The sequence below is a fragment of the Poecilia mexicana genome, unplaced genomic scaffold (genome assembly GCF_051168715.1).
Source record: "Poecilia mexicana isolate PSO_F unplaced genomic scaffold, ASM5116871v1 scaffold_9, whole genome shotgun sequence".
NCBI classification, from domain to species: Eukaryota; Metazoa; Chordata; class Actinopteri; order Cyprinodontiformes; family Poeciliidae; genus Poecilia; species Poecilia mexicana.
Window position 1 is genome coordinate 25,810,462 of NW_028263378.1, and position 23,841 is coordinate 25,834,302.

The 23,841-nt window shown below is 41.5% G+C and overlaps 1 protein-coding gene across 1 annotated transcript; it reads left to right on the forward strand.

The window, feature by feature from the left end:
* The first annotated feature begins 164 nt into the window (after positions 1 to 164).
* Positions 165 to 23,624, forward strand: LOC106929225 (uncharacterized). The gene is made up of 14 exons (XM_015005971.2): positions 165 to 310; positions 13,205 to 13,413; positions 13,495 to 13,580; positions 13,676 to 13,815; positions 14,336 to 14,510; positions 16,550 to 16,661; positions 16,785 to 18,056; positions 18,898 to 19,164; positions 19,261 to 19,662; positions 19,808 to 19,969; positions 20,499 to 20,672; positions 20,757 to 20,838; positions 20,937 to 21,085; positions 21,182 to 23,624. Exons 1-14 carry the CDS (start codon positions 298 to 300, stop codon positions 21,446 to 21,448), a joined length of 3,510 nt encoding a protein of 1,169 aa, XP_014861457.2. The 5' UTR covers positions 165 to 297; the 3' UTR covers positions 21,449 to 23,624.
* Positions 23,625 to 23,841: the final 217 nt, after the last annotated feature.

A 23,841-nucleotide genomic window follows, 5' to 3' on the forward strand; every position in this document is an offset into this window, starting at 1 on the left:
ACAGTTAAACTATTTCAATGCAAAAAGAACAACTTTTTCAATAAAACTTTGGCTGTTTGGCTTTAAACATGTAGTTTTGGCTATTGGACGCCAGATGTCGCTCTTTACCTAGCTTCAACCGTAGCATGCAGGCGCTCTAGTTAAGCTACACATGAACACACTGCTGCGCGTTCACGAGTCCCTATCCTGACTGAACTTGTGGAGCTGGAGTGCAGAAGTTTGAAGAGCCAGACTCCGTAACCCGTCGATAAGGTCGCTAGAAAGAAAACTCAGGCCGGACACAACCAGGCAGTCACCATGGACGATCTGGGTAAGTTGCAAAGCTTGCTTTTGGAAAGCGGAGTGGTTTTTTTTTCTATGAAGAGAAACGGGCAGCAGGGTGGAGGAGTCAGTTACGTTTCGTCGAGATTTGGTGTCTAAAATAGTATTTCTGGTCAACTTCAGGTTATTCTTTCTCTCTGGAAAAGTGGGTTAATAGTAGACAGAAATGTTAAAGCGCCCTGCGAAAAAAAGAAGTAGTCGTTTGACACATTTTATAATTCGCTCCTATTTGTTTATTAAAAGCCTCGCAGTAAGTTAGCGGCTGGACATCGCTAGCCTTTTACTACCACCTCTGTTTGAACTCTCCCTCGCGCTCATGTTTATGTCTCTGATAATGATACGTCGCTCCTACGCCATGTAGATGAGCCACTTTTGATCCAATTTATCGCTCCAAAGGAAGGAGATGTTCAGTTGTCATGTTGTTGTCGAGCTTTAACGTGAACTCCTTCGTTCTTGCCCCAGGCTACTCATTCCAACTTTGAAGTGGTGGAGTCAACAGGCCTCCGTATTTAGACTGCTCAGGCAGCACAATGTGGGTTCAGCCCTCACTCTGGCTGTTTAAAACCACTGGGATAGAGCAGATATTACTGGAAAAAACAAACAAACAAACAAACAAAACAAAAACAAACATAACCACCGACCCACGAAAACACTTGATTTTTAAATTAGAAATCTGGACATTGTGGTTGTGGGGAAAATCAAACAATCGTTTGTTTAGTGTTTTTCCCCCCAATTTGTCTGTTTACTTGGGTATTGAAAACACCCTTTTAATTTTCTGTGACGTGACTAGTACAAACATTTTCCCTGTCAATGCGTTCATTACACAGGCTGGAAAATAAATTTAATTGCGCTCATTGGTGTTGGAAATATTTGTACATTTTGACATTCATCCATCCGTTCAACATTGTTTAACTCATGCTTTGAAAACTGACAAAAGTAAGACATGCTAGGTACACCACAAACTGTCTTATCTCCTTCCACTTACAATTTCATATGTCAACTATATAAAACTATATATTCACTTCATGCTAATCCTCTGAATCTGTGAAGTTTTATTCCTTCCTTTCCTGACCTCTCAAAGAAGGAGCTTTAGTTAAATGGATTTGGTAATTGTTTAAGTGGAGAGACGATGGCTCACATTTTAGCATTTGGCCTGCTGTGAGAATACCTCCAGGCCACATTCGATGCTCTTGCTGCTGTAGTCTGCTGAAAGGACGTATTGTTGACTAAGTGGGAGCTTACATCCCCTCTGAACAGCTTGCTGAAGACCAAGAGGCGGGGGGTGGGAGGGCGAGGCTGCTGAGGAATTTCGAGCATCATTCTCTTTCGGGGTCCAAGGCCAAATACCCGCGAGGTCATGACTCACCTCTCGCCACACCTCTCCTGCTCCGGCGGCGATGCAATTACTCTCCGTCCGTCCACCTGAAATCTTCCAACCCTTTGTTAAAAACATTGAGTTTTGACATTCGGTAGAGCAAAAGTCAAAACGTGTAGATTAAATGACTCCCAAGTGCCCCACAGTGGTAGTTTTAAGTTTCCTAATCCCTCCTCGAGTATGCAAGAACAACACACTTCATTACTGACCTTTTAGCTGAAAAAGCTACAGGATTGGTTGATAAAAGCTCACGTGAATCAAGAAAGAAACCTGATCTTCTTTTAACCCTTTTTTTGTTGTTTTTCTTGTGCGATTTATGTGATCATCACTGCTGGAAGAAGCAGGGTGAGCCCTCCCTTGCTGACTCAGAAATTTCCAGTGAAATTCTCCAATCAGTCTTTTTACAATCTTGGCCAGGTGGCAACCAGGCCCAGCTTCATTTTCAGCGCGCATGTGGCCCTATGGGACGAGTCCTCGCCCAGATGTGGACCTCAGAGCAACATGTGTCGGAGTGCTCTGTCTGTTGCCCTGTTTTAAATTAAATCAGTTTGGTTTCTATTTCTTTTTTTTCTAATACTGTGAACTGCTGAACTTTTACGCAGGCTTATCAGAAAGTAGAAGTAGACCTGTCGCAATAAGCAATAAATCAGTTAATCGCATGATTAATTGAAGCAAACTCATTAATTTCCATTTTCACGATTTATCGTTTTTCTCTTTTTCTCTCTTTCTGACAAAAACTGGATGACAAAAGTCTCCAGTTTGGTACTTTGGTCTTATCAGCCCTTTTTCTGGAGGACAATTTTGTTTACAGAGACTTCATAATTCATTTTATTTATTGTTCTGTAGCTTTGTTTATGTGTTTTGGATATTTAAAATATCTTCCAGTTCTAGTATTAAACGTTCATTAGAGTTTAATGATCTTTGAAAATGTGTTTTTGCGTTATTATGCCATCACCATTGAGTTACTTTAAAAATGGTCTCAAAACAACAATATTACCATTTATCGCAATAACTTCTGGGACAATTTATTTCTCAGCAAAATTTATCATCGTGACCTTAATACAAGTTTTGATTGAAGTGACTGGGAGAGTTCAGTCTCCCTACATTAGTGCCTCTTTCCAGGTCCGGCCTAGTGTAGACGTTCTGGAGAATGTGCTGGAAATGTGGTCCAGACTTCACAGTGGGGGGTTTTACTTTATTTTTTCTGCTGGAGGTTTGTTGCCTCAGCGTGAAGCACAGGTTAGTGTGAAAGGGAGCCAGGACAGGGTGTGGAAAAATTACACGAAATGATGGATGAAGTTTTCAGGTTTTTGTCAGTAATGTGGACAAGAGGAGAAACCGACTTAACACAAAGCAAGAGTCAGTTGTTGCATTAGGGGAAGTTTTTTAGGGGGAGAAAAGGTCGTGCGCCTCTGATTATAACTATAAAGTTTTTTTCTCCCCTAAGCTAACAGGTAGCACTAAATTCCTGCTGTTTTACTTCTTTGTTTCCGTCTTAATTTTTAGCCGAGGAGCCGACGCCGTGTTTAGAAAACAGTTTTCCTCTAATCCGACTCGGGAAATTTTCTGGGAACACAGCAGGTAACAAATGCTGTTTATAGTTAGAAACGGAGGGAATTCCTCAGGCACCTTTTCCAGACCTATTGAAGCACGAACAGATCTGTGTGTAAACCGAAGCACATAGCAACACCTTAATGCATCTGTAAACACACGGCAGGCCTGTAACCTTAGAGGACCGGTTGATTGCCTGGCAGAGAGGGAGTTTTTTTTTTTTTTTTACATTTATTACAAAACCCTGAGAAGACTTGGTTGGGTGTGTAGATCATGACGCTGCATTATTTAAACCATTTGCATTACATGCTGAAAATCTTTAAAGGTGTTTTAGCGGCTCACTGTGAGTCAGTGCAGAGTTAGTGTTAGCAAACGAGCCGTCATCACCCTGTGAAAGGCTGGAGGGTTGGAGCATACCATGCTCAACCGGTGGGCTCGCCTGCAAAGCTGCAAAGAAGCCCCCCGACTGTAAATCAGGCTCGTCCCTGATCCACACCCATCCTGTTGTAGGTCTGGGGAAGAGGGAGCTGCGTGACTGACCTCATCGCTTAGGCAACTCAGCCTGTCTCACATCCTCAGGAAACAGTGAAGGAAAACAATGAGCGGACTCAGTGCTGGAGGCCGTCGAACGCTGTTGGAGGGGGCAGCGGCGGGCCTACAGTCTGTGAGCCGGGTGCCAGAACAGCCTTTCCTCTGTTATTTGCTGGTGTACCATACTGTTGTTCCAGTTGTAGCTCCTTCCAGTCGCTTCCTGTTTCTTTCTCACATGCTGTTTCCATGCCCTCCCAGTTACATGACCTCAGATCTTGGCTCAAGACGAGCACTGACTGATATCAGGTTAATAAGGCTGATGTAAAGCCTGATGCTTTTGTTTCACAAAATAAATCGGTACGTCACTCTGAAGCCTTAAAAACTTCAAGATCTGTGAATTTCTACAAATTATCGATGCATGCCACATTAAGGTTGGATTTGCGTGTGAAAAAATATCTTTCCTTATTTAACAGAGGCTTTGTCATTTTTTTCTTGTGAGTTGAAAGTTTTCATGTTGTTGAATTTTGATCATTCTGGTTAGCTGTAAATTATCCGTATTTTATTAAATTTTAGTGCAGTTTTATTTCATCGGTTTAAATTAGAGATTCAATTGTTTAGTGTACAAACACTTGTAGATAAAGGTAATGTATTTTTGTTATTTTTTTATTGAAATAATGTTTTAGGTTTTGTATACAGTTGTTAACTCTTTGGCCTTGCATGAAGTATGCAGCTGGGAACAGTCGCTGTATAAAGACAGGAAAACAAAACACAAACTTTTTAATTTTACAACTTAAAAGGTTGTAAAAGGATTCGGTTTTCATTCGTTTCGTTTCTTTTAAATTTCGCTAATCCCGGTAGCCTATCTGACCTATTGACCTGTCGGAAAAGAAATCTGAATCTGCAGAGAACTTGTCAGCTTGTCTTGGATTAATTGGTTATTCTATATACAGTGAATGGATGAATATTTATCAGTCCCTCCAGAATTTCACCATATTTTTATGATGAATCTTTTTTGCTTTCAAAATCACAAATTTTGCGGTGCTACTTTGGAAATATTTGCAAGGAATTTTGTTTAAAAATCAACATATGGAGGAAAACAAAAAGGGAAAAATACCAAACAGACAAAAATATTTCTATTCTTTAAAGAATTTAAATAGCTACTCGCCATCACGGACTATAGCTCATCAGTCACTCAAACCCAATGGTTATGACAATTTTTGCAGAACCTTTGGAATAAAGTCACAATTACCCAGCATTAGTGGAAAAAAACAAACTTTTTTTGTGTGACTTTTATCGTGAAATTGTGAAAAACTGGAGGGACTGATTTATTTGATCCAATTGAACAATTTTTAGCACATGGAGGTTGGAGTGACTCCACATCCATGTGAATAAAACTTTTTTTTTCGTAAAAAGTTTCAATTACTTTTTCCACATCTTTCATCCTCACTATATTAAATCGTTTTGGCAGCAGTTAGCAGAACATTTGTAATACGCTAAATATCCCGTATGTCTAACCGTTGTCAACGCAATCATAGATAACATTTTTTTAAAATGCCTGGAACAAATATTATTGAAAGAACGAATGTGCTTTTAACAAGCGCTCGCATGCCGTAAATGACAAGATGGCCGATCTTTGACAGTTTGCAGACAGCCCAGATGGCTCCTCGTTGACATACGGTTTTCATCCACGCCTTGGCTCTGACTGTCCTCGGTGACCGAGTGCTGCATCAGTCGCTAGACTTTCCCTTGTGATCTGATTTACTGTCCTGTGGGGAAGCACTTTTATTTTGGTCCAGCACTCTTTCAAAGGGAGTGTCATCTTTCTTACATGCCTCTGCTTGGCAGGGTATTTTTAGCTAGCAATCGCTAAATGATGCCTCTGTCTCACTGATTGTATGCCATCACTAACGTTCATCCATTCAACCATTGTCTCTTTGGGATTCTCTTTCTTAAATTGCACGGTAAAAACAATAGTTGGCCATCTTTAATCTTTAAAGTTAGATTCTCTGTCGACTCCATCACCTTTTTGATGTCATTTCTCTCTTTGGCGTCTCCCATGCCGCCACCTCACTCCGGCCCCTGCTTTTCTTGTTTGTTATAAATATATCACGTTGGGTTGGCTTGATGGGATAGGATAGGGTTTCCGTTTGGGACCGGAGCCAGTTCTGCTCTTTTTTGCTCCCTGGGTATAAACAGGTGAGCTGTGGACCCTGATGACCTTTCATCGTCGCCCACATGTTGATGAAAAAGATCGAAGTGCTCTGGTTTCGTGTACTCCCTACTGTCTGGTGAAGGGCGGTAAAAACACAGGCATCTCCCTTATTGTGGAATTCAAAGCATGCTGTGGATAGCGTTGAGTATTGAGTGTCTTCTTCTTGACTCCAGGTGCGTTTGGGGGATGGGGGGGAGAAAGGCGGGATGTTAATGACCGTTTTCGCTAGATTAAGTTTGTGTGTTTGCGTTCAGAGCCGTTTTCCACATGCCCCTACCTGAGAGGTTTCTTTCTCAGGGTGGACGGAGGAATGTCTGGAATTCCTCATGTGCCTTCATCCCATCCGATAAACATTGCAGGACTGTGGCAGAGCTGTGAGTGGGTGGACATTGGGTGCACAAAGTCAAGACTATACGTGTGCCCACTGCCGCAAGAATGTGTATAATGTCAACACAATACGGTACCGCAGCGTGACCGCAGTTATGTCCACTGACAGCGCCACTGCAAGTCTGTGTATTGTTTGACTCAAGTCAGATGAAGTCGCTTGAAATAATTTGATCCAGTCGTTTCATTTTTGACGACAGTTTTATTCCTTCAGACTGCTGCACAATCAGCCATTGAGTCAGGATGCTGTTAGCAGAATTGGACTTTGTCCATTGTGGCTGCTACACCCCCCACCCGACCACCCCTTGTCTGGAATGGAAAAGATTAGAGCGATACTTGGCCCACACTGCTGTTTGGTTTATTGATGCTTTTAAGTTCCTGAAAGTTTGAGACTTTTCTGTTTAGAGTTTGTTTTCTTTCATAAAGCAAAACAAATCGACAACATTTCAGGTCTATACTCTTCAAACTCCAGTCTAGTTTTTAAATATAATATTATCATCTTTTTTTTTTTTTTTTTTGGGTCCAAAAATCATTTTGGGTCATTTAAAATAATTTCCACAAGCCTTCATTGTTTTCCTTTAGTGAGACGTATTTTTACTTTCCTGTTTTACCAAGAAGGACTCGTTGTTATTGTTGGTCAGATGTTTTATTTCCATGTTTTTCCTGTCTTTGAAAGTTAGGAGCTAAATCATAGTGACATTATTTGATGTTGTTTCCTGTCTGATCAGTTCTTCTTCACACTTTGGCAGCTGCAGGAAGTTTACTTGTGTTAGTTTTGTAGTCCACTTGACTCTCATCATCCTTCAGTTCTCTGTCCGGGATTTCTCACACAGAGCTCGATTTCTCAAGTCCTTCCAGGGAACAGAAGGAGATGTTGTAAACAATGACACTGATTTTCTTGGACTTACACAAGTATGTTTTTAACCACAACCAAAGGTAGTGGCTTAAAAAAAATGTAAGAAGGACAGAATCAGTTGTTCATAATTTATAAGATACATTTGCTGTTGTTGCTTCTGCATTTCAAGAGGAGCTTGAGAAGACTGATCAGTGATGGGTCCAAAAACAAAGCCTTATCTTACAAACTGATGTCGTTTAGCTGAAGCAACTAAGGTCAAATTAATGATTCCCACACGATTAGTGTTTCAGTTCGCTAATCCTTCTGCTCTCTGTCATTGGTCAAATATGTCTTGCTGAATCAAGTTGCAGTTTGTCCTGAATCAAGTGTAGGACAAACTGCATTCGAATTGCTTCGACTTGTTTGAAATATGAGATTAAAAATCTAAGATTTCAGTAAAAGTGAAGAACTTTGCATTTTAATGTCTGTTTTTACAAATTTTTCCAGCAATTTTATACAGCAGTGTATTACATGAACATACTCATACTTCTATAGGGAAAATGTTTGATTAAGAATGTTAATTAATAAATAATTGATAAATTCTTTTGTGTGTGCGCAATATTGTAATTGCAAAGTATTACTTGGTTGCAATAACATATTTTGCCAGTCGCATGTTACCTTCTCTAATGGCTGAGATGCTAATGCTCATGAATAGTGGTTGAGTCAATATGAAATATAACAAAAGAGAGGAAAATGAAAGATAACTGTGAGCTACCTTATCATTTTCAGCAATAGCATCGTGATTAAATATTCTTCTGAAATCCTACATCCAACTAGATGTAAAATCTTCAGATATTTTACGATGGAAATGTCCTTTCCAATCTGAATGGAACAAGTGAGAGGAATGTCTCTGCTGTGATTGGTGGACAGAACGCCAGAATGTCGCCGCGGATCCTTATGATGACGCAGCAAATGTTCTGGAACTGCAGTCGGGTCTTCCAGCAGTTCAGAGTTCACTACAGGGAATCAACTCAGGCCTTCGACACACTTCCCTCTGCACTGGGGAAGCAAGCATTTCAGGTTGGAAAAATGCAAACATGGCGAACCTGTGGAGTCGTGAGCATATGCTTAACCTCTTTGAAATGTATGAGGAGCTGAACATTCTTTTTGGTGAAAACGAAGAACTCCACCATCAAAATGCAGAAATAAGAGACCACTTCAGGAAGAAGCTTGAAGCAGAGAGGAAGAAGAACATGGCTCTGAGTCAAGAAATTGACAAGCTCAAAGAGCTCCAGGATGGAGATCCCAGCAAAGCCATTGGTCGTAAGTTGGTTTCAAACAACAGCTGTAAGCGCATTTTTTTTATGGTGTAGAAGATAACCTACCAAAAATAAATCTGCTGCTTGTACCTTACCTTAAAAGTAGAAGAAGTTTTCACTCATGTGTTTCCAAAACTGAATCACCAGCTCCAGGTGGAAACTAATCTGCGGCTAAATGTGGAGTCCAAAGCTGAACGGGCTGCTGAAATCACAGACCATTTCATGCAGAAACTGGAAGAAATCCGTAATGTCTGTCACAAATGTCCAGTGCCAATCCAGATTCCCAAAGCAAATCACAAAAGAGGAATGAATGACCTCAGTCGAGAAACTGACGCTTCAAAAAGAAAAAGAATCGAGAGCTCCTTACTCAAGCTCACATAGAGGTTTCATCTGAGGTTCTGGACCGCATCGGTGAAGAAAAGTCCAACAGCTACATGGAGCTGAGGAAAGAAAGGGACGAACTCCTGCAGGAGATCCTGGTACTGCAGTGGAACGGTCTGAGAGAATTTGAGATTCTGGGAATGCTCGGTCAGGAAATATCAGGTCTGGAAGCATTGGAGAAGCAGCATCTTTGCCAGGATAGGGGCGGAGGCAATTAAGGTTTTGAGCGCACATTGTGAATGCAATGTGCGCTCAGAGCAGTAAGCTGTTGTGTAAGTGAACAATCAACAGACTTTCATAATGAATTCATTTATCGTCCTGTGTTCACACATCCAAAGTGAACTAGATCACTGTCTGTTATCTACTTTCCATCAGCTGGCAGCCGGGAGCAAGCAGAAGAGCAAACTACTGACTCGTGAAGAAGCTGAGATTTCTGAACTCAAACCAACAACCTGACCTTCTGTTGTCTGCCTTTACTCAATATTTCTATGATCATAAAAGAAAACTTGTGATATCCATCTGTGTTGTGAAGATTTATTTATTTTCTCATTCATTCATCACTTTATATTTAGAATCATTTTAATAAAACAAATGGATTCTCTTAACTCCATATATTCCTTTTTATGACGGCACAAGAAACAAAGCCCCACCCAGCTCTAGGTAATAATGAAACTAAACAAGGATGTTTTACATCAACAATAATAGAAATGTCAAACCAGCAACAAAAATAATTCACTTTCATATAGGTGTGTGCAATTTCTATAGTGTAAAACTTGTGTTTTATGCTGTTATTTTTAATATGAGCACCAACTATTCTGCCTAGGCTAAACAAAAATAGTCGTCAGAAAATAATCTATTAAAGTTTCTATTTAAATATTCATTTCAAGCTTAGAACCATGCAGGTCTGCTTGAATGTAATGTTTGTTAGGCTGTAGTGCATTAAACTCTGCTTTACAGTGACATATTCAGGCATTTGGGTGGGATTTCCTCATCCTTTATGTTCTTATCTGATGTTCAGTAGATCTAAGCGACTCTGAGGAAAAAGGTCAGACACCGTGATGATGGAAAAGAGGGAAATATGGGTTATTATGTCGTTATCGCAATATTCCATGGTAATATTGCATTGTGATGTTTTCCTGATACTGTGGAGCTCTGTTAACATTTTTCTAAAGACTATTTTTAAACATATTTTCAAAAACATGGCAGATAGATATTTGGATCATTTTCTTTAGGAATAGCGGTAGTATCCTTGTCATGGAGTCATTCTCACATACAAAGAATGAAAGTTCAATGTGCAAAATAATTCATTCAGAAATACATTATGTACCCAAAGGGAAATTATCCATGTGTTACAGCAGCATTGTCTGTTGTTGGTTTCTGACAATTTGCATAATGACCTAAATAGTGAGTGATCTGCATGAGACATACTCTTGATTTTAATTAATTTATAATATGTAATTTAATAAAATAATAAAGTACATGTTCATTAAGGACAAAGTATCTTTTTATCCCAGAAATCTCCTTGAAAACCTTTTCAGATGGCACCAGATTCATATGAAGATCACATTAAAACCATGATAAAGTAAGAAGATAATTTCATATTTCCAAAAGATTCATCACAGTTGTCTTTAAGAATAACTCTGAATATTTCCAGTCACTGCTGTGTCATATCAGCAGCCAATGGTGAGTTTGGAGAACTTTGCTTTGTCTGCAAGTGCCTCTGCAGTCCTTGGGCAGGATTTCTGTCCTTTCTGCCAAGGCCAACAGGAACTTTCTAGGAATTCAGTACAACAAGTATAGCAAGTCCAAAAGCGTGTTTAATTTGAAAACCCTGGTAAGAGAAATATGATACCACAGCTACATTTAGATTGGCGCATTTTACGGCTCACCTTTGTCCTAAAACCACTTGTGGCATTTTTCTATCTGCGGGCTTTGTTTTATGAGCGACAAAGTCAATTTAAGTCGGGCCTTGTTCAGCATGTCAGCACCAGGTGCAGATTATTTCGAGCTGGTCTGGATATTTCAGCACATTTGCACAGACATGGTTACTCACTGAGCTTACTGCTTTAAATAGGCCTGAGCTCCCACATGGTTTACGTCAAAGTGCAGGACGGAGGACGTTTGGCTTCTGGGCAGGATTCCCCTTTGGACCACAGATGGTGATGATGAAGAGTCAGGATTAAATATGGAAGTTCTTGTCTAGAGAAGTGTGAAATATTCTCTTTGCTGATCTTTGAACCACTTTCTAAATCACCGGGAAATAAAACTTTGCAGTCATAAAGAAACTCTAAATCGAGACAGGTTTGTATGTTCTCGGATTGAAGCGACGCTGCTTTTTTAAGCCGCTGTGAGCTTTGGATCATCTAAAGCAGATGATGGCATGTCAAAAGCATTGTAGCATAACGGCATGCAGCTGGTGACGGCGGTCTATTCTGGTCAGACGGTGGCTGGATGGATGGACGGACGGATGGTGTGATGTAAGGGTCTATTTTATTCTGGAGTTGCACCAAATTCTCAGGAGGATAACTTTGTACCCTCTCAACCCTGGACGCCGTTCAGAAATGCTTTCTGCCTGCCTGCCTCTTTGTCAGTCTGTCTTGTTAAGTTTGTCTCAAATGGACTGGCTGTGAAAACTGTAAAGAAACTGATTTGTTTATTTTTGCTTAGTTAATTCAGTAGTTTGAATGGCAATGTTCTAAACTTTTCATTTATATTTAATGCCACTACTTCATGTGCATCTAAAACAAGTTTGTATTGTTTCATTGGTATTTTTCAGTGTTTTCCAATAGAATAAGATTAGAAAATTGAAGCTGTTTTGTGGGCTTATAACACCTGACAGTGTCGTTTATTAAAAAAATATCAGTATTGGCCAAAATCGGAATCAGCAGGACCGGTTTTTAAAAATCAGTGATCGGACAGAAAACTGCAATCGGTGCAGCTTCTCAGGACTCGTAGGAAGGCATGAATTAACACACAGCAGGATGATTTATATTCTCATAGAGAAACTCGCATTTAACATGTTTGAAATTTATGCAATAAATCTTGAGATAATTTTAATTTTTGAGCTCATTTCTGCAGCTCTCCAAAATACTTGAAAATTTATTGGGGTTTTGTATTCTGTATCCTGTCTGATCATTTTCACTTTATTTCCTGAGCTCAATAAAGTTTTGTATAAACTTTCTATATAATGTTCTATATTTCTAAAAGGTGTGCAGAAGGCTCAACTGGATGTTGCAAAGGAAATTCTGCTCAGGGCTTCGACAGCTTTGGACATGATGCTGTGGAAACTGCTGTGTTGATTTTGTTGTAAACACATTGGAATGACAGACTCGGTGTCACTTCACATGAGGGAGTTTACTGGCCTCCAACCCACAATGCAGCATGCCCTCTAATGATTGTTAATCAGTTTTACTTTAAGAGCTAAGCTGATATAAGATTTATGAAAGACGTTAAAAATGTTTATTTCTGTCCTTCCTGCCATGCAGGATCGTTAGTTGTTTCAGAGGTAGAGACAAAGACTACCTCTGATATAAGATAGTCTTAATTTTATCCTTTAAACTGTTACAGGATTAAACAAAGTAGCTTTACTGTGCTGCATTGCGCCTTCCTGTTACCTGCTGTAAATCTCACTCTCTTTTGCAGTCTGGTTAAAACACAAAAATGCCTCAAAATTTTATGCCAAAGTTTTCTTTTAAAGTGGATTCTACATCTCTGGGCTTCATCTGACTATATACTGAAAACACCTGTAGAGCTGTAAGAGCTTACTGTGGTGCGTTCACTAACTGGAAAAAACATCAGACTTTTAGGTTTCTGACACACTAATGAGGCTGACAAATTGATTATTCCTGTCACTAAGCAATATCTCTACATATTTCTTTATCTTCATGTGATTCTGTGCTTTTTCCGGTTTTCTTCAAATGGATCCAGGAGCAAAAAAACTACAAGTGTCTCGATGCAACTTTTTCACTTTCGAAAATGTATCGATATTACAGCTTTGAGTATTGGCCTGTACCGATATTGACCCGATACAATATCAGCATCATAACTTATTATTGAATGTTAGAAAAGGCTTGATCATGTGATATTAACATAATGGGTATGAGAACAACTGACCCATTTATTATTATTCAGTGACTCTTTGTTCAGGATACGAGCGGTTCTGGACAGGAATCCTGGGTCAAACTAAAAGATTTTGTATGCAGGCTCATATAATCTGATACTTGTTTGTTGTTTGATACTGATATCCCAAATCGATCACGTGTTGGGAACCTAAAGAAAGTATTTCACCTTTTCAGATGCGCTGCTTGCAGACCTAGAATCTACTACGTCCCACATCTCGAAGCGGCCGGTCTTTCTGCCCGATGAGACGCCCTACTCCATCCCGACGGGCGGACTCCCCTACCAAGACGCGTCCGTACCGCCTCCGGTTCCACCTCCGCCTTCAGCTGACGCTCTGAACGGCTCCCTGACAGATCAGCCAGACTCCCACCACTCCTCCCAACAGGTGGGTCTCTACTTTATGTGAGCACGAGGCGCTCTCTGGCTTTAAACCTAAAATGCTAATGACTTTACTCATCTGCTCCAGTCTTTAGGTTCGGCCCATAAGAGCTCGTGGTCCAGAGACAGCAGCAGTTCTCCGCTGTCGCACATCGAGGAGGACCATGTTTACAGGTGCTGCTCCCGCTCTCTGAATGTCCTCTGAGTCAAGCAGACTTAAAGGTAAACATTTTCTTTTACCTTTAAGTTACACTTTGTGTGTTTTTCAGTTTTCCTAACAAACACAAGACGTCAGATTCATCTCCATCAGCCATCACCTCTGCCCTGGGCAGTAACCTCTCGGAGCTGGACCGGCTTCTGTTGGAGCTCAACGCCGTGCAGCAGAGCTCCCCCTCCTTCCCCACCACAGGTAGAGAAAGCTGCTATTATAATAAATAAATTGCACCTCTGTGTCATCTTCTTCCTTTTGTGTCCAACCTGAAAACACTTACAGACATTTAAATTCCAGTAACGAATACAGAGAAGTTAGAAGAGTGGAGACATGCTGGAGAAAATATGTCACAGCTACAATTTTAACACATTTAAATGGGATTTTAGTATTAAATAAAACCATTGTCACAAATATTTTGTATTTATATGATAAGAATGACGATGCGGGGCAGGCTGACGAGCAAACATGGTGATGATGTCATAATTCTTTGACATCTATTCAAGTAACACGCCTCAAGTTTTATTAAATGCATCTGGTCTGTACTTTCCTTGTGTCTTTTCTCCCCCTAATCTGATTGTATTTGCGGTGCGTCGTCTAAGACATGAGGGCAGGAATTCGCTTTGTAGAAAATGGGGAAACGGGGGAAGGGGGAAGTTCGACACTTTCTCACTTCTGTTTGTGTTGAGCAGCATTTACTCTCCCTGTCACGTTTCCTTAGAGGAGGCAGCTCCACCCTTGCCGTCTTGCAGTATCACCCACTATGAGAACGGAGGCGCTCCTGACATCCTCGTAAGCCCCCCGCCTCAGGAAAAGCCAAAACGGAATGGGATGAGGCCGGAGGAAGCTCGACCCCCGGTGGACGGTCTGCTGGAGGGTTCAGGTCCTTCACCCAGGTACAGCCTCTGTTTTTTACTGACTCTGATTCATGCAGTCAAAAGAAAAGCTAACAGTAAGAAGAAAGATCAATAGTCAGGTTCTCTCAGAGGTGATACAGGGAAGAGTAAGAAATAATAAATGTATTGTGATCTTTCTAAGTAGGAGTGCGGGATATTAGGGAAAACGTGATATAATATTTGCATATGTCGTGATTGCAATATGGTTTGTGATAAATAAACCAAATATTTAAACATTTTACTATCTTTTATTCTGGATTCATAGCAAACATAGTCTGCAGTTAATTAGTCCAGCTACTAAAAATACAAACAAAAGCATAATTTCCATCTCAAAGACATGGGTTTGAGATCAGTTGACAAATCTAACGCTTTGTAAACAAAAAGATCCAAAGGTTTTTCATTTTCCTGCCATTTTTGCTTGTTTGTCGTATGAAATTCAGACTCAAGGTCCGGATTAAGAAATTTAACATAAATAAAATAAATAAGTAATAAAGTAATTTATTATAAAGCTTAGTTCTAGTTTTTCATTGCCTTCACCACCTTTTTAAACTTTTTATGCTTCATTAAACAATAAATTTAATTAAATATCAAATATATCAGAAGTGCAGAGAGCATGAATGCATGGTACTTCAATAATTAGCAAACACTTATTGCACTCCAGGCGGTTCTTCACATTTATGCAAATTGCAAACAGTGATTCTGAGAAAACCATACGTTTGCGGCATCTTGTGCAGCCCAACTTTCAAGGGTAGCTGAATTTCAGCAAGGTTCACTTTGGATAACATTTTGATGTAGACTTTCAGAATTGTGAGATCCACAAAATGTGAAAATATTGAAATGTTTCATCTAGTCTTGGTGCAGCCATAAGCTTGAACGTATTTAATTTTCTATCTGCTTGGCCAACACAAAGTAACAGTGTCACAGTGGGGATGATGTTTTCAGAGTGATGCAATCTGCTTGTTTTCCTACACGCATAGCGTTCTGTATGTAGCCCACAAAAGTTTCTTTTGGTCTCATCTGACCACCATCTTTCACATATTTGCTTTTTCCCTTTTATGGCTTTCTTATTACTGCTCTTCCATAAAGAGTATGACAACTAATTGTTGTGGCAACAGATTTTTCCACCGCATACGTCAATCTCTGCAGCTATTCTGGGAGTTACCAGCTGGTTACACTGGATTTTATTTTTGGACATAAGAATAAAAAGATAAATTTCGTATAAAATAAATACGTTTTAGATTTATTTATCAAGACTTTGGGGGGGAAAAAAATCCTTCTATGTTGCAATTATTAACTACTTCACTGTCTGTCAAATAAAATCTCAATGAAATGCATGAAAGTTTATTGTTGCAATGAGACAACTTGAAAAAGTCGAAATGTTGTGAATATTTATCTGTATGGCTTTGTTTGTCAAATCCTTCAACGTTTTATGTGTTTGTAAGCCTATAAATATATAGGATTTAAAATGAAATTGTATTTTTTTTCTTTTTTTTAAATGCCTTATTAGGATAATGTAAGTCTATATTAAACTGCTTAGCCTTATTTACAAAAAATGTTAGTAATGGTATTTTTACATGGATACATTTTACTGTTCTGGGTAAAAACACAGAATAAAACCGAGGTTTTAATTAGGGTGCACTGATTGATTTGACTGATTTTCTGGCAATCACTAAAAAGTCTAATCTGTCAATTCTGATTTTGGCCGATGACAATTTAAACGTTAAACATCATGACAGAGTCGCTAATTTGTCAGCAGTGGGGCTACTATTGTTAATTGCACACATACAGACATGACCTGGTGGTTGGATCTGTCAGTCAGCCCTCTCTCACAGGATAGTAAAAGGTGATTTTCAGACCTTTGAGATGTGGATAAGATCAGTGGATAAGATCTATTTGTCATGCAAGTATCAGCCAATCTCTAATCTCCCAAAATTAAGAAAATCTGGGCCAATTTATCAGTGCATCCCTACTTTTAACGCCATTTACATTTGAATTTAAGCTTCATTGTTGTTAAAAAGAATCACCTTCATGCTTTCCAGCTCTTCCACACGTCACAGTGATTTGGATGCATCTCAGCAGCAAACAAGAATGTCGGCTTCCTGTGCCACCAGAGAGTTGGATGAGCTGATGGCCTCTTTATCTGACTTCAAGGTACAAGTCAGCATGAGTAAATGTTGTAGAGGCTACTTTACATCCTCTGTTCACAAACCTCTCCTAAAGAAGTTTTTATAACCTCTGTCCTCTTCCTCTTATTGTACTTCTTCTGTCCTCTAGCCCAGCTCTTTGGGCTCTCTGCCAGACCAAGCAGGGACACCAACTACCTCTCACCATTCTCCAGCGCCTTCCTCCATCACCCCAGTGGCTCCTTCTTCTTCTTCTCTTAATCTTACCCACCCACCTGCCTCTTCTTTCCTCCCTTTATCTGCTGCCCTAGAGTTGCACATAGATGAGGAAGGGAAGGACAGTGGCTCTGTGATGCCTCACCCGAACCTTCTCGTACCCCACAGTCCTACTTCGTCTCTTTCTGCTGCCAGTGACATCGACCTGGACTCTGTCATAGATGTCTCTGCCACCTTGCTGTCCTCCCAAACAAAGTCCCTGCTCGTCCTCTGTCAGTCTGTTCCATCTAGTTCCAGCTTGTTAGGAAATAGCCCGAGCCTTTCCAATGCCACTACCCCCTCTCTTACCTCTGTTAACACTGTCCTGGAGCGCAAGACCTCCAAAACCCCCAGTCCGTCTGCGGAGCGGCTTTCACCATCCGTTAGTAAAACGTTCTGTGCTTCTGAATCTATCAGCCAGAGGCCTGCTTGTTTTCTTGACCAGGACTTAGATTTCACCTCCCCGCCTCTTTCAAAAACCCGCACTCCCCCTCTCTCGACTCCTTCGCCTCTGCCTGCGTCTGCATCTCGATCTTCTCCGCACCTCCCATCGGCACCATATTTGCCGCTGTCTGCAGTCTCTCCGCTGATGATCCCCTCTCCTCTGATCTTCACCAGTACCAGCAGACAGCTGTCAGAGGTGTCTCCAGTAGCCCAGAGAGACACTTCCCTCGCTTTACAGCAACCTTCTGCAGAGGAGCCCTCTCTTGATGAGGCCCTAGATAAGCTTCTGGCGATGAGTTTCACACAAAGTCATACATTGCACACAGAGGAACCGCTAGAGACGATGGAGGCTCACTCTCTCGGGAAAGGACTGCAGGAAGTGCAAGAGGACCTGATCCTGCCCATGGACAGAAGCTGTGTGCAACCCGACACGTTTGCCAGCGCCACCAACACCATCACAGACGACTCCATGGGAACCGATGGGAACGGAGACCTGGACTGGGCTGATGAGGAGCTGTCGATGTCCCTACATGATGGACTGGACGGCACCATTACACCGTTCACTGAGAGGCTGTATACAGATGGCAGCATGACTCCACTGACTGAAGCCAGCTGGATGGATGAGTCCATGACCCCCTCCTCGTGCCCTGGGACCCCAGAGGTTGCCTTGGACATGCCCCTGGTCCAAGCTCCCAGTATAGACAGAGTCTCTGCAACGGGACATGTATGCATCTGCACGTCAGGCTCGTTTTGGTTCTGGCTGCTGAGACTGATACATGCTAGCATCTGCTTCAGCTGTGTTGTTAACATCTTCAAAATGGCTGAAGTTAAAAACTGGTACATATTTACCAACCACACTGGTCGCAACCCGTATTCTATTCTATGAAGTGTTTTTAAAATTTAGTGAGCTACATATGTGTCAATTAGGGGTGTGCTGATAATTTGGTGCCATTTTCCTTAATTCTGGAGCACATAGATGTAGGCACTCTACTGAGACTAAAAACTTGCTACATTTGAGACTTCTTGGCATACAACATCCACCTAGAAGAGAGTTGATACAAGTTAGCAGTTTGGTATCTTGCGTCCCCTAATTGGAGAAAAGTTTGTTGTTTTTTTTTAGTTTCCAACCATCCATCTGGCAGTTCTAGTTCCCGCTGGATACATCTCTAGTTTGGTCCTATTCCTACTTACTGTATCTTTGTTACCATAATAAATAAATTAATTTTGGTTATCGAGCAAAAGAAAAGAAGCCATCCATCTAACAGTTTTTGGATTGAGATTGCACCCATGGCTAACTCAATGCTTTTGCTGCTATAATCAATAAAATAATTTCTTACACTTGGACTTGTGTTGTGTAAAAAAAGCTAACGCATCTGACTTGGTGAGTATTTTGCTTGCTTGAGTCATGTTGAAGAGGATTTGGAGGGTTTCAACTCATTGCTGTCATATGACCCAAGCATGCTTAAAGGACTTGATGCACGACCCCCAAAGCCCGCTGGCATGTTGCGTGAACTGGTTTACGGTGAATCTGGGTGTAAGATGAGGTTTCCACCGTTCCCTCCTAGATAAAATCGGTGATTAGGCGTACTAAAGAGACTCCCAATGTGCATCCTATGTACCGCGACGGTCACCTGCGCAGGAAGATGGGCCCCGTCATTGTAAACAAGAACTCGTCTCAGGACCGTCTCATAGAGGAGCTTCAGGGTAAGCTCGGGATCGGCCGCTCGGAGCGGCGCCGCAAACAATCGGACGAGTGGCTGACCGAGGGGGTCGTCGTCACGTCCAAACCCCAGCGTTTCCGTCCCGATGGATGGGGCGGTGAGGTCGACAAGGTTGGCTGCTGTGTGCTCAGACGTCTAACCAGAATATCTTTCAGCTAATTCACCTTCTTTCGCTTTTCCTTCACGCTCCTCTCTGTCTCCCTTCAGATCATAATTCCTCCCGAGTCACCAGTCCCTGTCAGGAAGGTCCTCCCACCCCTCTCTCCCCCTAATCCTCGTCGCCCGGCTGTTATAGAAGAACCTAAGAGACCACTCCCAGTACAGCAGCCCCCTGTCCCAACACCACCACCTCTTCCTCCACCTACCTCCTATAATTCACAAGCCATCCGCACTCAGGAGCCACTTCCCCCTTCTCGGCAAATTACAAAAGCCACACCCCCACCGGCGCCTGTTCAGGACCTTCCCATCCCTAAGTCAGAACCCCCTCCTCCTGTTGTCCACACCCCAAACCATCCACCACCGGTGGAGCCAGTACAACCAGCAGCACCCAAACTCCTGGTGTCTATAGGCTGCCAAACAGAGTATGACCCATTCTTCCCTCCAATGCAGGCACGAATCCCCGTCTCTTACCCCTTCTGTTGTTCACCTGTCCTTAGAGATGTCTGTTTTTTAACTTCAGTAGCCTCTGAGTGATTAATTGTTTCATTGGCATCTCTGTGGAGCAGAAAGACATAACTGTTTGCAACCGTTCTAGATCATGGCCCAGGGGAAGGCCGGAGTTCCAGGTGGGCCGCCGACGCAGGTTAACAAGCTGGACAACATGCTTGGTAGCCTGCAGTCTGACCTCAACAAGCTGGGGGTGCAGACAGTTGCTAAAGGAGTCTGTGGTGCCTGCTGTAAGCCCATTGTGGGGCAGGTGAGATGATATAATCAACTTTTCATACACTGGGCCTTACAAAAACCTTTATACCCTCTGGATAACCCTCAATCTATTTTATTGGAATTTTATTTGATAGATTTACCCAAAATAGTGCGAAATTGCAAATACAGCTAGAAAACAAACAACATTGTGAAAACCAAAGAAACAAAGGATACAGATCCAAGTGGGATTAGGTTACAAAAACAATCCCCCATGCTGAAATAGTCCACCAGGGTCACAAGATGGTTTATCGTATAATACCGGAAAAATGTCTGGCAGATTGTTTGACTTATAATTAGTACTTTTTCGTCACTATTAAGGAATAATTGACTTAAAACAAGCTCTTATAGTTTGCTGAAATTACGTGTCAGTAAGTTTTCTCTTATTTCAAGTATGCCAACTTATTTGCACCAGAACCTGCACCAGAATTACTTGGGAAGATTGTGCTTCTGCAGTGTTTGTGAAGCTCCTTAAATAATCGGTCCAAACATGTTTCAATCCTCCATCTGCTCTCCTGTTCACTCAGGTGGTGACTGCCATGGGCCGTACATGGCACCCTGAGCACTTTGTGTGTACACACTGTCAGGAGGAGATCGGCTCTAGGAACTTCTTCGAGCGGGAAGGACAGCCGTACTGTGAGAAAGATTACCACAATCTGTTCTCTCCGCGATGCTACTACTGCAACGGGCCCATACTGGATGTGCGTCGTCACTCTGTGAAAACGTGAGCGTCTCGAGCAGAAGTGTCGGCCTGTAGTAAGCTTTGCTGTTGTCCTTTCGTACAGAAAGTCGTGACGGCGTTGGACCGGACATGGCATCCTGAACACTTCTTCTGCGCTCAGTGTGGATCCTTCTTCGGCCCAGAGGGTACAGGCTTTTTAGTTAAGTTCTGAATTAGCAATATGTTCGCTTTTGCTTTACGGCTCATGCAAAACCCGTTTTCCTCTCCTGTTTTTCTTGCAAAGGGTTCCACGAAAAGGACGGGAAGGCGTACTGCAGGAAGGACTACTTCGACATGTTTGCGCCGAAATGTGGCGGCTGCGCCAGAGCCATCCTGGAGAACTACATCTCTGCTCTCAACTGCCTCTGGCATCCCGAGTGTTTCGTTTGCAGGGTTCGTGATCCAGAATTTCTCCCTCTTGGCTGATTTTTGTCGCACTAATAACAAGACGAGAGGGTGAAATTACGGCTCGTTCTCGTGTGTCCGCAGGTGTGCTTCACCCCGTTTGTGAACGGAAGCTTCTTCGAGCATGACGGCCGGCCGTACTGCGAGGTGCACTACCACGAGTGCCGCGGCTCTCTCTGCTCCGGCTGCCAGAAGCCCATCACGGGCCGCTGCATCACGGCCATGTCCAAGAAGTTCCACCCGGAGCATTTCGTCTGCGCCTTCTGCTTGAAGCAGCTCAACAAAGGCACGTTCAAAGAGCAGAACGACAAACCCTACTGCCAGGGCTGCTTCATCAAACTGTTCAACTAGAGAACCACATCTAGGGCAGGCTAGAGCTGTGAGCAGGGTCCGATTATAATACAGCGCGATGCAAAAACATTTATTACCCTGTGAACTTTTTCCTACCTTCGACAACCTTTATGGATTTTATGCGAGATATCAACACAAAGTAGTTTAAAATTGTAAAGTTTAAGGAAAATGGCACATGCTTTTTTAAAGTGAGCATTCTTTCATCTTCTTATTAACACTGATTAACTTTCCTGTATCAGAGTATGATGCTGCTGCCACCAATTTGCATTGTCCCACGAATGGCTTTTTAGCAAACAGCTGAAAAGTCCGAAAAAAATTTTAAAACTGTCATCATTTACAATTTCTCACTATTTCAAATTTGATCTGTCGCATAGAATCTGAGCATACGCATTGCAGTTTGCGGTTGTGACAAAACTGAAAAAGTTCAAGAGGTGTGAATATTTTGCTGTGTTAGTGAAAAGAAGAGTTTTCCTCTGGTGGTGATGGAAGTATGTTTTAGACTGATTGTGTGCATGTTGTTGAAGCAGAATACTGTTTTCATGCCAAGTTTGAAAAAAAAAAAAAAAAAAAAAACATTTCTGCTGACTAACATTTTTGAAGTGGCTTTTATTTGGTCAGCAACTCTAATGAAGACATGTTTGGCATGTAAATGGTGTCGTAAACCTTTAGAAATGCCAGAAATGTGCCATTTTCCCCCACAAATTATGGAGGCAGCAAACTACTTTTTTCCCTGTTTCTACATGTTTGTAAGATGTCAGTTTGGTTAGCTGAAAATTGTTGTGTTTTTCAACTTTTACAGTTTCTATCATTTTACAGTGCAGTGAATTCAGACTGGATGAGATACTGAAATCCATGTGTGTGTGACAATTTTGCTCACTGGCTGAGTGTGTCATTTTAGCAGGGAACAGATGACCTATTGTTTTTTTTTGTTTTTTGTTTTTTTTTAACTTTGGAAATGTGCGGTCAGCTTTTTATTTTTTTACTACATATGATGTCAGAAAGACTATTAAACACTTGTTATGTAGAAGAAAATGGGGTTTGGATAAATCCACATTGCTATAAAACATCATGACTTTGGAAATGTGTAACTCAGCTTGTGGTTGTTTAGAGAATGGGAAATGTGAAGTCACTCTGGAGTCACGTTTAGTCATTGATCAAAAACACTTGTTTATGAAGTTCTAAGAAGTGTGGAAACCATGTTACACAGCTACTTTTTCTTTAAAGGAGAAGCCAATCTTTAATCACTTTCAGTGGTCACAGTTATCTTTACACTGTCTGTATCCTCGTCTGTAAAACCAAAACGTGTATCAAATCCTAGTTTTTCACCTAGAATGTCCACAAATGGCTGTCCCGACATTCTGCGCTGTCCGGTCATTCCTCGTCTTTTCACTGGGCAAAAAATTAAGCTCGTCTCGCACAGGTGGAGCCACGTTGTTTGTATCTCTTTCACAATCGTTACTGTTTCGGACTAACTCCCGGGAGGGTTTCTGTAAATATTCAATGCAGCTACATCGTCTGGAATGTGCTTGGCGAATGTGTTTCCTAACCACTTGTTTGGGGGTGAAGAGGCGAAGGCGTGGCGCAGATACTTGGACATATTTGCTGTGATTACTGTATTGGGAAACGGATGAATGTTGAGCAGTGCACAAGCCGGCGGACAGTACGCCGTTTGCTTGTGACGTTCCTGCAACTATGCAACTGTGGATTACCAGCGTGCGTTAACAGACTCTTTGCTTTTGTGCCTGTGGTTTGACACGCAGGCCGATCACAGTAAGAATCCACAGTCTGTCTGTCATGTTGTCTGTGAGTCCTCTAAAATGTGTTGGCTGTTACACGAGAAGGCGGTGGTCTGCCAGAGCAATTGGCAGGACTAATTCTAATCATTTCCCACAGCATGAGTGGCATCTACTGTATGACCACTAGGTTGGGTCTGTTCATTATAATTTGCCCTTTTATCTTGTTCAGGGAGTTCTAGAGCCTTATTTCTTCTTTTTATTTAAGATATCATGTTACAGGAGCCTTTCAAATCAGTGTAGTGGCATGCTATTTAACCAAAGCCATACCCTCTATAAATTCTTTTCTTTCCTTCCTTTTCACTCAGAATGTCAGTCTGTATGAATAGTGAGATTAATCATTGTTAGTCTGATTATGCAAATAAATTCTGTTTTGCTATCAATTTGTCTGACTCTGTTTTTTTTATATATATATATGTATATGGTCTTAAAGTAACAATGGTCGTTTTACTAGCAACATTTATTGATGCATTTTGTTTAATTTATCTTTGTTTGTGTGTCTTGAAACACAGAATAAATACTATAATATCTCTGAAATAACTTGCATTAAAATTTCCGTAATATAATTTATTGTATTTTGTTTAGGTGGGGGAACTATGC